This window comes from Sceloporus occidentalis, unplaced genomic scaffold (genome assembly GCF_023333645.1).
Source record: "Sceloporus occidentalis isolate IW3139 unplaced genomic scaffold, rSceOcc1.0.p SCAF_4, whole genome shotgun sequence".
In the NCBI taxonomy this organism is placed as follows: domain Eukaryota; kingdom Metazoa; phylum Chordata; class Lepidosauria; order Squamata; family Phrynosomatidae; genus Sceloporus; species Sceloporus occidentalis.
In genome coordinates this window covers 44,765,258-44,781,231 of record NW_028316984.1, presented here as the reverse complement: position 1 = coordinate 44,781,231, position 15,974 = coordinate 44,765,258, and the positions used below count along the sequence as shown (strand labels likewise).

General features: G+C 36.7%; 1 protein-coding gene across 2 annotated transcripts in view; it reads left to right on the top strand.

Annotated features, from left to right (window-relative positions):
- Positions 1-15,974, top strand: part of PSMD14 (proteasome 26S subunit, non-ATPase 14) — a 66,951-nt gene that overhangs the window by 43,439 nt on the left and 7,538 nt on the right. For both annotated transcript variants that reach the window (XM_089519895.1, XM_089519896.1), the window contains exons 8-10: positions 7,491-7,598; positions 11,974-12,048; positions 15,028-15,153. In XM_089519895.1, coding sequence (XP_089376021.1) covers positions 7,491-7,598; positions 11,974-12,048; positions 15,028-15,153 — 309 coding nt within the window. The remainder of the gene's footprint in view (positions 1-7,490; positions 7,599-11,973; positions 12,049-15,027; positions 15,154-15,974) is intronic.

Here is a 15,974-nt window from a genome sequence, read left to right as displayed (position 1 = left end):
TGGCGCCTCGCTACGTCGCAAACGCGACTCCAAAAGAAGCTCCATTTTGGATCTTTTTTTTTGCTCCGCGCGGGAGCCGCGCGGTTTGGCTGCTGCAGCTCCCGCGCGAAGCAAACGGCGGCGGCGGGGAAGCGCCGCAAAGCGGCGGTTTGTATCCCGCCACAGTTCCCAAAATGCTTCTCTTATCAGCTGTAGTTTACGTATTACCATGACAAAGCCCAAATGGTCTTCCAGGACCCCCCCCCCCCCCGCCCCGCCGCTGCCTCCCTGCATTGGGTGAAACCAGCCCCAAGTTAATGCATCTGATGAAGTGAACTGATGTCCATAAAAATGTGTTGTAATACAGTTGTTACTTTTTCAGGTACCACAGACCTCAGTTTTGCTACTTCTCTTTCTCCCTAATAAAACAAAAGAAAATGGTTACAGAGGTCAATCCAAGCTTACTTCAAAAATGGGGGAAACCAAAAATAATATAGATAGCACAGAAAGACTTCAGTGTTGTAAACAAAGATAAGCAGTGCTGAGGTATATTAAATGTTAGTTTGTGCATACTAACTCAAAGTCCCATTTGCTAAAAAAAAGATTATCAAGAAATAAAATTTTTGCCTTTAGTGAAAGTTGCCAGTTTCACAAGTGTTATGTCTGATAAATGATTTCTGTTCAATCATGACATTCAAATTCAGTATTTGCATGTTTTGTGGAACTAAACATCAGGTATGTTCAAATGTAACAGTCAGCCAGAAATCTGTCTTATCATGAAGAAGCAAATGTGCTGGTACACATGGCTTGATCATTCCCATTTGGATCCTACTACAAGCAAGAATGAGAAAACTAAAGACCTTTTTTCTATTGCTTGTGTGCTGAGATGTGTTTCTCCCCCAAAAGCTGGAGTCATAAGTGACACTTGTAAATAGCAAGTCAGAGTTGCCCTTGAACCCCAAATTATGGTTATATGTATGTGAAGCAGACCAATAGCTCAGTTCACCCAACTGAATCATGAATAAGCTACACAGAACCATCTCATCTATTTCCCTGTCTGTATACTGTAGTTTTCTGTATACTGTAGGCCATAATTTTCTGGGTTGCCTGAGTCATCAAACTTTGGGAAATGAGATTTAGAAATCGTAGCTGTTAGATTTCTTCTCCTTTTGCATAAACACTAATTGTTTTGGATATTAAAGTGAGCTGTGGTTAAAAAGATGGAATACACGGTTATGGTTAGTGCTAAAATAGGTAACTGAGAGAAGTTATGTGTAAAAAAAAAAAGGAAAAGGGGATAAGGAAGTGTATGATCATCTGAATTGAGCCAATATGTATCTCCAAAATTGGCTATGAAAGTCAAGTTGTGATCCAGTTTTAGCATTCGTATGATATAACTATCTCTGTCAGCATTGATGTACATATAATCCTTGCATATTTGTGGATTTTATTTCATTTTGAACTGTGGAGATGTTTCCATAGATGTTATAATGAGATACTTTATTCAATATATGAAACCCCTGCATGTGGTGAACTTTTTTGCTTTAGTTTAGTAACACTATTTAGATAAGGCAGAAGCGTTTGGTTGTTAAACTGCAAAGGTTATTTCAGTTTATTTCTCTTCTCCAGACCAAGAAGTTCCAAGTACACTTTTTTGTTTAAAAGTATTAATTTTTAAAAGCCTTTTACCATAGTGGATGTAGAATAATCCATCTATCTTCATTAAGGCATATAGCCTTGAAACTTGTGGTTTTGCTACTTGTGGGGTTACAGATGCATGCCTTCGCTTGTCAAGATAAATGTATTATTCTGTAGCTGTCTCCCCTCCTAGTACAGTTATTCAGGTTGCATGGTAGACCTCACCAAAGCAAGCAATTCTCCAAGGATGAAAAAAGAAAATGTACATACTCCTAGGAATCTCTTTTCCAGAGCTAAAATTGACATTTTTATAAATAATTTCCATGTAGCAGACCTCAAACTCACAATCACAGCAATTCAGTGATATGCATTTGGCATGAGTCAGTTTCTGTTCTTAGTGCTTTTCATTGAAAATGGCATAAAAAGTAAGATTTCTCTGAATTTTTTATGCTGTGGGCTTACAAGAGACCAAAGATGTTCTTCAGTTGTGATTGTCAAAGTGTGCATGGCAGCATAAATAACGAAGTGGTCATAAACCTCAGCTGCACTTCGAGGGTCATGTGTTCCATTTAATTTTTAAAGAATCTAGAAACCAACTAAGCAGTTGATAACAGGTCAGTTGCAAGTGATAAAAGAGATTTTAGATGGGACATTACTTCTTCCACACCTGGCATAGCTGCATTATATCCTCTGCATAGCACTTCTTATGCCGTGGTTTGTTTCTTCGTAAACATATGGCATGAACAATAGCTGGATGCTTGCATTCCAAAGCAGCATAATGCATTTTTAAAAGACAGGTTCCATATGTCATAGGCTTTGAGGAGGGCAGGTGTGTGCTGTGAAAGTATTGATGGAAGATACAGCTTCACTTGTGAAGTAACAAAGCTGAATTAACTGATTACAGCATCACTTTAGATATTATATTAAGAATATGTCTTCCCCCAGTGTTATACCATGTGTCGATATTTACAGAGTAGCTATCCTGAACTATATGGGCCTGTATAAAAGCTGTAGCCCTCCAGGAAAGATATAAAACTTAAATGGACACATACCAATATGTTAGAGAATGAGATTGACTGAGGACAGTACTGTAGTTGAAAAATATGGACTGTTAGGTGTTTCTCATACAGTGATAGTTTTTAAAGCAAACATGCATATATAGATATAGTTTTATTTTGTACTGTTAGCTTCCAAACATTTAATATCTCTTTCCAGACACTGCAGTTATTAAAGCATCTTTTATTCTGAATTCGATGCATCCCATAAACTGATTATATATGCAAAGTCAGAAGGAATACACATTTTTCAGGAAAATATAAGGTTATATAAATGTGTCTTCTGCTTGGCTGTTATATCACAGTTTGTTGATCTGGAGTATAATGTGTACAATTCACAAATTTGTCTGATAACAGAAAGTGGTGTGTGATTGTGTTTATTTTACTAACCAGTATATTCACAGCAATCACTTCCAAATATCTCTCCAGTAAAGATGTGTTAATTACAAAACAGACAAGGTCTTCTATTATATTAAAGCTACTAACAAGAAGACAGCAGGAATCACACATGTAAATAGCATCATCAACCCCTATTTTAGTCCTCTGTTTTGATCTGTGAGTTGCGCATAGACCAAAGGTGCTATTAAAGACTCACTGTATGAAATAGGCAGCATTATATGAACAAAATTTATTCAACAAGAAAACAGACCTTTAACATGAATTTAACAAGCCTGAGAAATTATAAACTATCATATGCTGCAGATTCATGCAGTGATAATAAACAAAAAAAGAAAATAAGAGGTTTCCTTAAGCTAGCCAAACTGCTAATGGTTTTGTTATAAGCTGTCTAGTGCTGAAGTGACCTCTCTAGAGTCTCAAGGCACTTGCACCAGGCAGAATTAAATTGTCCAGTTGGTGAAAGGAATAACAGTACAGTATAGGATGCAATAATAAAAAGGCCACCTTAATCTGTATACTTATTTTTCAAACACACATACAAAACCATCCTGTAGTGTTACACCCTTTTGCTGGGAAAGGGGATTCAGCAAGAAGTCTTTGGGCTGCATTTTAATGCATTTGCTGCAAATCAGTATAATCAAAGGAAGTAGGGTGGTCTAAAAACATTCAGCTGTTTGCAAAAATCCATGCAAATTTTTTTCTCTTGAGTTGATCTTTGAGATATGTCCTCCTGTGTAAGTGTCCATCTAATTTCTAATTCTAAATACAAGGTTACAACATTGCTTTCCTTGCATCACACAGAGCTTAAAAGTACACAAATCTGAAGAAGACTTGAGGTACCACATATACCCACCAGGGCTTTATCCTTGAATCTTATTGCAGCATAATTAACACCTCCTTCATCCATTGCTCATTAGTACACTGGACATTAATGAGCCTATTTATTTTGATACGATTCTCTAAAGAAGGAACTCGTTTGTTCTTGCTGAGCAAAAAAAAGCAATTATAAGATTGCACAGAATTCAAAATGTGGTAGGGTGTGTTGCTGCATTTATTCTTTTTATTGCATCCCTAATCTAATTTTAGGTTGCAGGTTGTTGAGCATGTTAGTTTTCCTTAAGACAGTTGCTATAGTGATCTCAGTGAATTCCTTTAATCTTGATGTAGTTAAAAAAATCTTTTTCTTATTGGTTGTAACAATGTTAAGTAAAAGCAAAATGTCATTGAAGTTATATTTTTGTCCACTAGTTTATATGAATTTAGTATTCTTTAGTTCATAATAGAGTGCAGTTATGAGTATTGATAAGTCCTGGAAGTCTGTTGCAGACCACAGGCATACAAGCCAGAACAATTTCCTCCTCCAGAAATATATCAGATTAAAAGCACAGTGAAATAAGCAAGTTCATTAGTGCTGATGTTTAGAGAGATAAAACTGTAATCACTCTATATAAATAGAAATAGGCAAAATATTTGAAACTTTAATACAGCAAAGCTGTTGAAAAATGATGTGTATTTGTGTGTTTTCCACAGCAGACCACTAGATGGCTGAAGACATTTTATCATAAAGAGCACCCAAACATGACCTTGTAAAAATGGGCCGTTACAGTCATAGCAGAGTTGCAAACCCTGATGCTTGGCCATTTATTTAGTATGTTTTGCAGTAAGCTATCATGAAAAGTGCATATGGAGCTCGACTTTGAGTAGAAGCAATTTTGTTAGAAAATACCACTGCAATCTTGGATGGGTTCCATCTTTTCTAGTGGAGCAGTCAGTTAGAATCCATTCTAGGAGTATAAGTGTTAGTATTCTAAAACATGAAGCACCTTGTGAGTCTGATAGACTGCCAAATAATAATTGTGTCTTTCCCCTCAGAGTGAATTCTTTATTTCATTTCCTATCAAGTAAACCTCTAGAGGACTGCAGTGTAGAATATTTAGTTTTGCTTTTGCTTACTTTTTATTTATGCTCCCTCTTTGCTATGGTTGGGCATTTGCAGGTGTTCACAAATGAGAACATCTGGTTCAAACACTGTTTCAAGAGTTTGGGAAATGGCTAGGAACCAGTGTTGTGTGGAAATGCTAGATTTATATTTAAAAAGTAAAAAATGGAATAGATCTCTAAAATACTACCTACTATGATTCTTTCCACACTATGGTCCTGGTAAACACAGAAATCCTTGCATGGAAACATCTATCTGCACAGTGAGAATGCTTAAATATAGAAGAGATTATTCAGAGGCAATTGAATAGCCATATTCAAATACTTAAAAGGACCATACAGTGGAAGATGGAGTGAGCTGTTTGCTGCTGCTCCATAGGGTAAGATTTGAACCAGTGAATTCTAATTATAAGAAAGAAGAGTCTGACTAAGCATTAGGAATGTCCTGATGAAAGAAGCTTTTTGACAGTGGAACAGACTACCTTGGAAGATGATGGATTTTCCTTTGGAGGCTTTAAAGAGTGGTTGACTGGTCCACTCAGGAGTGGATAACCTGCACTAGCAGAAAGTTGATGACACTTGGGAGTCCTTTCCAACATCACAGTTGTGTGATTCTGGTGAATTATTTGCAGAGCAGTTCAGCCAAGAGGAGACTTATTTTGAAAAATGAACCCCCAAACTTTTAGCAGGGTGGGCACATGGCTTGTATATGTGCAATGTCAGCTGGGAACTGATATGAGCATAGTGTCATATGGTACATATTATGTCTTAAGAAAATCCATACATTATTTGTAGCTCTGTTTCACTTTACTCAGGTTTATGTCCTAAGTAGAAAGAATGACTTTGATTGCATAATGTGCAGTAAAGTTTATACTCAACATATGTATCACATCTCTGTGCTGTTATTTAGACATGAAGAACATCTAAGCACCTGAAAGTTTTTCCGACTTCCATTTCAGACAGTAGATGTTTAAACTCTAAGCTGCAGTTATTTGATATCACTTAAATAACAGAGGCAAAAATCTTCTGTATTTGAGGAACCGAATTGAGATAGATAATTCTTTTATTTTGCTGACTGTATTTCTTTTTGACTTCAGTTACTTTAGTCCTAGGAAGGCTGATGCCTTGGTGGTGTTTCTAACTGCCTCATCAGTCTTCTTTATCCTTTCATTGTGCTTCATTTCATGAAGCCTCTTGGGAATGAGCCCTGGACACCTCTCGTCCCCTTTTTCTTAACACTTATTGGCCTCATTGTTTGATTGAAATGCTATTGTTATAGCAGAAAACATTTCTATGTAAGAAGACACAGAATAACAATGGGTAGTTCTTCATGTGCCCATTGCATGCATATATGTCTCATTGGTGCTTCCTTAGTGGAGATGAATTGCCACAACAATTGGTTACTGGGATTATTCCATAGGGCAGAATGGACTCCCCCAGCTCCAAAAGAGATAAGAAAACTTTTCCTTTGGGAGTTTTGCTTTCCTCTTCAAAGTGTTCAAAGTACTTTACACATTTTTTATGAATTTACCAATCTGATGGTCACTACTACAGCATGTGTGGGGAGCTGAGAGTAAGAACTTGTATTAAATTGTCAGTGAGAAAATATGAACTGGAACACCAGTTTCCTTTTTTTTAAAAGGAAGAAAATAGATGTATTCGATGAATTTGTTTATATGCAATTATGTGCCTATCACTGTAATCTTTAATACATGTACTGCCACTACTGAAAACTTTGCAAAATGAGTTTTGTAGTCATAATCTTCTTAGACAATAGGTGGACAGAGTATTTATCTTCACTGATACAGTTCTGTAGGAATGAATAAAAATAAGTAACCAGGTTCTGAAAGTTGCAACTATATAGTTACTATCGTGAGTGACCTTCATATACTAAGTTCCACTCCCTTTCTGTTCCTAGCCATGACACTGACAAGGTCGTCATAATCCATTCGACAGTTTATAGCCTCTTTCCTACTTGCAGGGAGTAAAAAGCATCTGACTAGAAGGGAATACATGGGGCAAGTTCCTTGCTGACTATAATTTTGTTGTCATTTCAAGTATTCCAGTGGTATAATTGATGTGACAGGGCTGGGCTTTAAACATAGTCCCTTAGCTTGTGCTCACTTTCAGGTTTAGCTTCCCTGTCATTCAACTGACTAGGTAAGATATAGGTGACAAACATGTTTTTAAAGTTACATAGCATGTGTGTGTATATATGTAAACTTAGCCATCAGAATAATAGAGTGTATCTCTAAGCTGTTTGAAAAATATAGTAATTGGTGTTGCCTTACAATATTAGACTGGGTTGGTGTGCTGATGACAGAGACAGCAGGCGGTTCTTCTTTATTAATATTATAATTAAATAATTTTCTGGAAAAAGGCCAGAACCAGATGTGAGTTGATCGTGACTTCTCCACTGTTACTTGGTGTAATCGCTTGCAGTTTCTACAAAGAATTGACTTTGGCATCTTGTTTTTACAGGTTGTTATTGATGCCTTCAGATTGATCAATGCTAATATGATGGTCTTGGGACATGAACCAAGACAAACAACTTCAAATCTGGGTCACTTAAACAAGCCATCAATTCAGGTAAATTCAGTATTTGGTATTGGTGTGTTCATTTTGATGTATGTGGCTTCTTCCCATTCATTTTCTTGCATGCAGACACACACATTATTGCTGTGATCGTTTTAAATTTAATACCATAAAGCAACATTTATTTGAGAGCCTTTGTAGCTGAAGAGCAAGGAATAAATATTCCATATAAATAAATAATAAAATAAGGAGGGCCTGGTAGGCTGAGTGGAAATATACAAATACTTGAAAGTAGTTGTAATAATACTAAAAGGAGCAGCATCAGGAATGAAATGTTTTAAAAACTTGGGCTTATAAATATATAATAAAAGATTGGATGTTGCTGGGGAAATCACTTAATACCAGAATTGCTAGAGGTGAAGATGTTGATAGTGAATGTAATTAACTTTTCTCATTGCTGTACTTCTGTTATAAGTTGTCATTATTGTTGAGATCACATGCAGATTTTTTATTCTGATGAGGTTATTTCAGATTCATGTTGGCTGACAGAAAGTAAAATACATCGGTGTGTTCTGTTTTAAACATTTTCTTTAAGCTTTCTTACCATTGGTGTCAGTTTTTGTTATAGGTACAAGATCATAAATGTACATTGGGCCCCTGGTATCCACTGGGGCTTGGTTCTCACTCTCCCTGTGGATTCTGTAATCTGTGGATACTCAAATGCCATAATATACAATGGTGTAATAAAAAGACGTTCCTTATTTAAAATGGCAAAATCAAGGCTTGCTTTTTGGAATATATATATATATATATATATATATATATATATATTTCCAAGTCATGGATGGTGGGATCCGTGGATAAAGAATCCATGGATACAGAGTTTCTTTGAAGTAACTACATGGAAAGTAGACACTAAATTAAGTATATCTCTAAATTGATGTCCAATAACATCCAAACAATGATACCTTTATTGGCATAATCAAAATGCACAATTACATGTTGTAAGCTTTCAAAGTCACACTGGCTTCTTCATCAGGCAAACAGGAGAAAAAAATTGAAGGTGTTAGTCATAGGCCTGCATTTTCTATTTCTGGTCTTAGTTCAGATGGTAGGGAGGGCTATTTGCAGGCTGGCACCTCCCCCTTTGGCCATGTGGTCACTGGTAAATTGCATTTTGTTGTGTTCAGTTTTGGAGTTCTAATACCTTTAGTTCTGCAATATTGACATGAGAAAATGAGTGTCTTCAGTTGTTTCCTTGTCTGAGGCTTTTCGTCATATTTTGCTAGCAGGTTGTGTGTTTGTGAGCTTTCTCCTGTGATCCTTTTGATGGATAAGAGGTAAACTAGGTGATGCTGCAGCTCGCAATGAAGGAAAAATCCTAGGTGCCTCAAACCTTCAAGTTGATTAGAATTCTAGGACCAAAGGAACACATGAATGAAACCCATATGTACAAGCTATTTATTGTATTTGTGCTCCTTAAACATATTTACAAAGAGGGAAGGAAAATTTGGGTGTATGACTTCTATTATTTCCAGAATAAATACTTTGCCAGATCTTTCAGGAATGAATTGAAGCTTTAAGGCTGCAGTCTCAATTATGATTACATGAGAGTAAGCTCCATTTGAAATTGTGTGTGTGTGTGGGGGGGGGGGCTCTTTCTTGATAAAAGTTAGCATTATGCTCCTAGTTCCAAAACAGTATGTCACAGACATTTTACTGTCTTGTTAAGAATTATGATCTAGCCTTGTTACTTTTTTCATTGGTCCTTCTATAGACGAATATCAGCTTTGATCCTAGCTACAGTTAATGATAGCCTTCTTTAAGTATTTGAAGGGGTGTCACACTGAGGATGGAGCAAGCTTGTTTTCTGCTGCTCCAGAGACTAGGACATGGAACAGTGGATGCAAGCTACAGGAAAAGAGATTCCACCTCAACATTAGGAGGAACTTTCTGGCAGTAAGGGCTGTTGGACAGTGGGACACACTCCTTCCTCAGAGTGCAGTGGGGTCTCCTTCCTTGGAGGTCTTTAAACAGAGGCTGGATGGCCATCTGTCTGGGATGCTTTAATTGTGATTTCCTGCATGGCAGGGGGGTTGGACTTGATGGCCCTTGGGGTCTCTTCCAGCTCTTCAATTCTATGATTCTATAAATGCTCACCAGGTTTCCTGTTTATCCATGATGTGAATCTAGGCTTTGAAATTTTTTGACAAATCCCAATGAAAAGGGGACCAAGTTGATGTTAACTACAGTGAGAATTGATATTGGGTCATTTGTTCTCTTTGGTTAAGTCAAAAGGGAAGGAACTCACTCTTTGTGGATGCTGTGGGGGCAGAACATGTAGTTGTACAATAACAGTGAAATCTCCGATAGGAGATGGTTGTATCTGGTCAGGATCCAAAGGGGCACATCTACTGATGGAACTACTTCTATCTGTGGAATGGGGAGGAGATCATATTTCCCCTTGTACATCTCAGAAATCTCTGGAGGACTAAAAAACACTCTAGACGGAGCCAGGAACACCAAGACCTGCAGGTGGTAGAGGGAAGTAAAAAGGTTCTTTTTGCATTGCCACTGCAATGTTGATATGGTTAAATGTAGGCTGCTGTTTGTAGGTCTGTTGTGTGCATAAATGATGTCTGTATTGCTTTAATTTATAGACAGAGGAAAGGAAAACAAGTCAACCAAATATATTTCTGTGCCTTTTAAGACCTGTTATCAAACTCAGTGTACTGTTCTGTAGGCAAAAAACTTGCAGACCAAGGTGATTAGTTTTCTAGTGATTATTGTCATGTCACTTTTTATATTCCAGTTCCGCATTATTAGATATATGGATAAACAGAACTCCATGCAACTTGCAGCTTGTTCCTTAAATGAGCATTCCCTCATGAATGGTTAATGTTTTGCCATGATCAGTATCACGCACTAATGATAATTTTGTTGAAAATATTATTTTCTTTTTAAAAGTTTAAGAGGCCCAGTTAGTTGCCACCAAGAAGCCTAATTATTTCTCTGAAGATTAATTACAGGAGAACTAATAGCAACATATGCTGAAAGCATTGCTTTTCTGTTTGAAAACAGCATCATAGTACTGTTGAGCTGCAACCATAATCCCCAGCATTTGGTCTCACCTGGAAATTTCCTATCTAGCCATAGCTTAAACCGTCAGACTGATAATTCACAGATTTCTCTAACAGTAGCTTAACAAAATCTCCTGCAACAAAGGAATTTTTGTTTTAATAAGGCTGAAGCAGATTGTTCTTGAATCAGTACAAGCTGCAGAGCATAATGAGTATGGAACAACCCATTATGTTTTTGACTGGGTGTAGGCAAGCCTGTGCATGTTTGTTTCTAGAGGATATATTAGTGGGCTGTTCAAGGCACTATGTAATGACTTCACATGGAAACCCCACAGTGTCATAGTGCTTCATTATTATCTTTTTTAAAAGTTAAGCAGCTCCTTGCTCTCAGACCAACCATTAACAGCATACTCAAATACTCAAAGTTTTCTGTGTATTCAAGCACACTCTTGACCTGTTCTATATGCAAACATTTCCTTAAAATTACCATGAATTAAGCTGTGTGGTTTGCTAGAAACAGCTAGAATTAGAAAATCAGGTATGCCTGCGTATGGCATATCTTGCAGTTGGAATACCACTGCCAAAGAGACATGCTGCTGTTTGGCTTTTAAATGCTGTCTACCATTTCAGCTGTAGAGACAGTGGCACATAACAAACACTCTACCTTTCAAAACCTAGCAAATTCCAGGCAAGAGTGCATGTCTCAACACATGTTGACATACATGGTATTTCTTTGTCTCCTAGCCAGAAACAATTCAACATGTTTATTTACTTGTAATTTGTTTTAAGACCTCTGAGAGAGTCATTCATATATGAGTGCCTTTCATAGTCTAAAAATGATCTCATTCTTGTTTTGTTGAAAACTTTTATGGGTGTGTGTGTGAAATATTTTTGCCCATCTGCAAAAATTAAAATTCTTGACAATTTTAAGGCAAAATTACAAAATTAAGTATATGCTGCACTACATTATTTTTAAAAAATTATAATTTTAGTCTGTTGTACATTTCTCCTGTCTACTACTATGTTGTTGTTGCATCCTTGAAATGTACATTTGAAGTTTCAGCAATACAGGTACAACAGAGAAAGCACAGAGAGACTGGCAATACTGTATTTTTCTGAAGCTCTGGATATAGAATATATTATCTTCATTAACAGATTTCTGAACCAACTTTCAGGATTCAAAATTCCTCATGAAGGAATGTACCAATCTAGGTGTCTTTTTACAATTTGTTCAAAGTAATTCACAGTCCAACCCCCACTATTTCTTGATTTTAATCTGACTCTTCCGTGTATTTGGCAGAAATGATCATGTGGATTTTATTTGTTCCTTTTATATGTTCATTTCCTAGGCTTTAATTCATGGACTGAATAGACATTACTACTCCATTACGATCAATTACAGGAAGAATGAACTAGAACAGAAGGCAAGTTTTGTTTTTGTTTTTATTTAGCGTTTTCTTGTTCACTCTAGGGGTATTAATTTTCTTTTCTTTTCCAGCATAAAAAATAGTGCACATAGATCAGACTGATTATCTTCTCCTCCTGAGCAGTTCTGAATTTTAATTTCTCAAATTTTTCATTATCATTTCTCCACCTCCCATGTCATATATTCAGTGCATTTGCAGAGCAAATGAACCTTAGTTTGAACTCTTTAAAAAACCTACATATTTTCCAAAAGACATCTGCATGCATAACTAACAAATGCTAAGTTGGTGAGAAGCAGTCTGTCTTATCTGAACAATTTAGGAACAGCTTTGTTTAAATTATGACAAAAACATGCCTATTCTATTTTTGAAGCCACGTATTTCTGAAAGCTATTTTCACTTTCTGCTGTTCTGTTACAATAAGCCTGATAATTTCCTTGCATTTATTTTAAAAAGCCTATACAGAGGACCCTTGTTATACGCTGGGGTTTGGTTCCAAGATCCCCCGTGGATAACAAAATCCATGGATGCCCAAGTCTCATTAAATACAGTGACATAGCAAAATGGTGTCCCTTATAAAAAATGGAAAATCAAGGTTTGATATTTGAAATTTGTACTTTTTTTGAACATTTTCAAACTATGGATGCTTGAATCTGTGTATTAAAAATCTGTATGTAAGAAGGGCCGACTGTATTATACTTCCTTATACAGTGGAAACTTGCCATACGCTGGGATCCGTTCCGGATCCCGCCACGTATGGCGATTTTCGCCTATGCTTGAGCCCCATTGTAAACAATGGGGCTCATGTGCGGCGGCGCGCGAGGCGCAACGGGTGCGCACGCCCATTCAATTGAATGGGACGCGCCGCCCCTTCCGCCCTGCGTGCACCGGCGGCTTTGAGCGCCTATGCTCAAAGCTGCCTATAAAAAGACCGCGTATGCGGAGGCTCCACTGTATTGTTCAAAGCAGCTCATAAAATTAATGTTAAGAGAAAGTGAGCTCCTCATATATCATATGTGATGGCATTGTGACAAAGCAAAAAAAAAATTCTGGGGAAAAATACATAAGAACATTATAATCATATTTTTAAAAAACATACTATTAAGACCAGAATTTTTCCTGTTAAATATAACAGATATAATACTGGATAATTTAGTACAGGATGAAGTGAGTGTACTGCTATATATGATCACTGCTGCCCAAATGATATACGCAAAACATTGGAAATCAGACTTAATACCATCTGTAGAAGAATGGATTGTCAAACTGAACAATTTAGCAATATTAGATACTTAAAATGTATGGAAGTACCAGAACAACCCAACAATATAAAGGCAAATTAAAAGAAGTAGCAAAACTGTGGGAAATTAAGAAATGATCATAAATATGGAAAGTTAGATGTAGCTTAATACTGTATATCTGTAACATGAATTGAAGGATGCAAACTGCATGTGAATCGATATGGACGGAATGAAGCAAATGGTATGTTAATTAATGTGAAAATAAAAATAAAATAGATGTTGAAAAAAATCCATACAGGAACACTTGCACTACAATTGAGCATCTAGAGCCAAGTTAATGATGTAGCAAATAATTAAGACTTCTCCTGGTAAAAACAGTCAGGTTTGTAAGCTAGCTTTAATGGCTGACCATTGGAAGAGTTGTCCAGGAAGACAATTTTATAACATCCAGGCCACCAGTAAAACAAGTCTATGCCAACAACCCACAATTCTTAAGGATGCAAGTCATAGAATGATGCATTGCTTGAGGTATAAAATGTTACAGATATCAATCCAAATCTTCAACGTCATCTAGAAGCAAACAGGTTATGTATGCAGTTGCCACAATATAGGACCACTATGTTATGCTTAATAGTGACCATAAGTAGCCAAATGGTGACATTCTTCTCCTGCAATACATTATGACAGGATGTAGGAGAGGGTCTTCTCTGATGCAGTCGCCTGGTTTTGGAATACCTTCCTGACAGATCACAAATGGTTTTATTTTATTTTTTGCAAAACCTTCAGAGCCTGATTGTATTCAACCAATTCCACACACGTGCATGATTTTAAACTGTCTTAAAACATTTTTACTGGTTTAAAATTCTCTGTTTTAGCTGGTCAGATTGTTTAATACACCTTCAGCTCATTTATGTCATTCTTTCTGTTTTAAATTGTTTTAAACCAGTGATGGTGAACCTTTTAGGGCCCAAGTTGCCCAAACTACAACCCAAAACCCACTTCTTTATTGCAAAGTGTCAGCACGGCAATTTAACCTGAATACAGTACTGAGGTTTTAGTTACATGAACATCTTTTATCTTAAAAGAAAAACACAATACATACAGCTTTTTATTGAAAGGTAAAAGTTTATACTTGGTATGCTTCTGAACAATTAATGGAAGGGGAAAAGAGTAATTGGAGGACAGGAGAGCCACAACAAACTGGAGCAGTGGTGAGCGTGCCAACAGAAAGGGCTCTGCATGCCCCCTCTGGCACACGTGCCATAGGTTCGCCATCAATGTTTTAAACTGTTCAAACTGATTGTAGTCTGTCACTCTAATATCCCTGGATATAAGGCAGGATACAAGTGGTACAGTAACATCAACAACAAAGAATCTTCCAGGACAACTGCATGTAAGCAACATTACTGTAACTTATGCTCACATTTATGAAGACATAAAACAATAGCAGAGACTCCTTTCAAAATCTGATTAAAATGATAGATCCCTCTGAGAAAATACATAAGAACACACAAGCAAAAATTTGCTCACAGTTTATTTTATTGAATTGTAAATCTGTTTCCTTCACATAGGTAGAATATAAAAACATTTTTATGAAGTGTCTACTAAATTTAATAAAAAATAATTCCGGAAAAAGAGGAATGTTTATTTTTAATACTTCTTGCATTTCCTTATGTATGTTTAAAAAAAATTCACTATATCGCATAAATTTATTCTTTTGAGTTTGTTTCTTTTGCAGATGTTGCTCAATTTACATAAGAAGAGTTGGATGGAAGGATTAACCCTTCAGGACTACAGTGAACACTGCAAACTCAATGAAACAGTGGTGAAGGAAATGTTGGAATTGGCAAAGAACTATAACAAGGTACAATTTTAAGCATTTGCTAGAAAATGTTATATAAATGTTATCCAGACATCACCATATTATCTTCTTCCAGTTCTGATTCAGATGTCAATTCCACATGTTATAGTGGGATACCTGTCCATCTTTCAGTACACAAAAAGGCCAAGGTGTTTTAGACAGTAATGGGAGTACTTAACTTAGGAAAGAAAATACACTATTTTGGAAAATTGATTTGTTGTAGAAATGGACATGCCTTGCTTGAGAAAAGGGGAATAGCCTCGCTGGTATTTCCTTGTTGTTCATTGTTGTTGTGTTCCGCCAAGTCGTTTCCAACTTATGGCAACCCTAAGGTGAATCTATCATGGGATTTTCTGGGGCTGAGTGTATGTGTGATTCACCCAGTGAGTTTCCATGGCTGAGTAGGGAATCGAACCCTGATCTCCAGAGTCATACAGTCCAGCATTCAAACCACTACACCACACTGGCTGTCTACTTACTTTTTTTAAAAAAGCCACATGAGCACTTCCAGAGAAGCCCTCAGTCTGTACAACAGTAAAAAGATGCCCTGAGTCATACGAAGTGATCCTTCCTTTTTCCCATAGTTTCTCCGACTGTCAAAAGTTAAACCTTAAAACTCTTATAAATTAGGAAAGACTATAGCCACTTGTAGACCCAAGTAGCAATTTAACAGTTCTTTAAATCCAGAAATCAGGGGGGGAACATAGAATATTTCCAACAGAATGAGAAATGAAAGATATATGTAATTGCAACTGATTACTGAAGATAATATGAAAGGGAAAATAAGTTTAAGAAGAACTTATAGCCCAAAAAACCCACAAAAA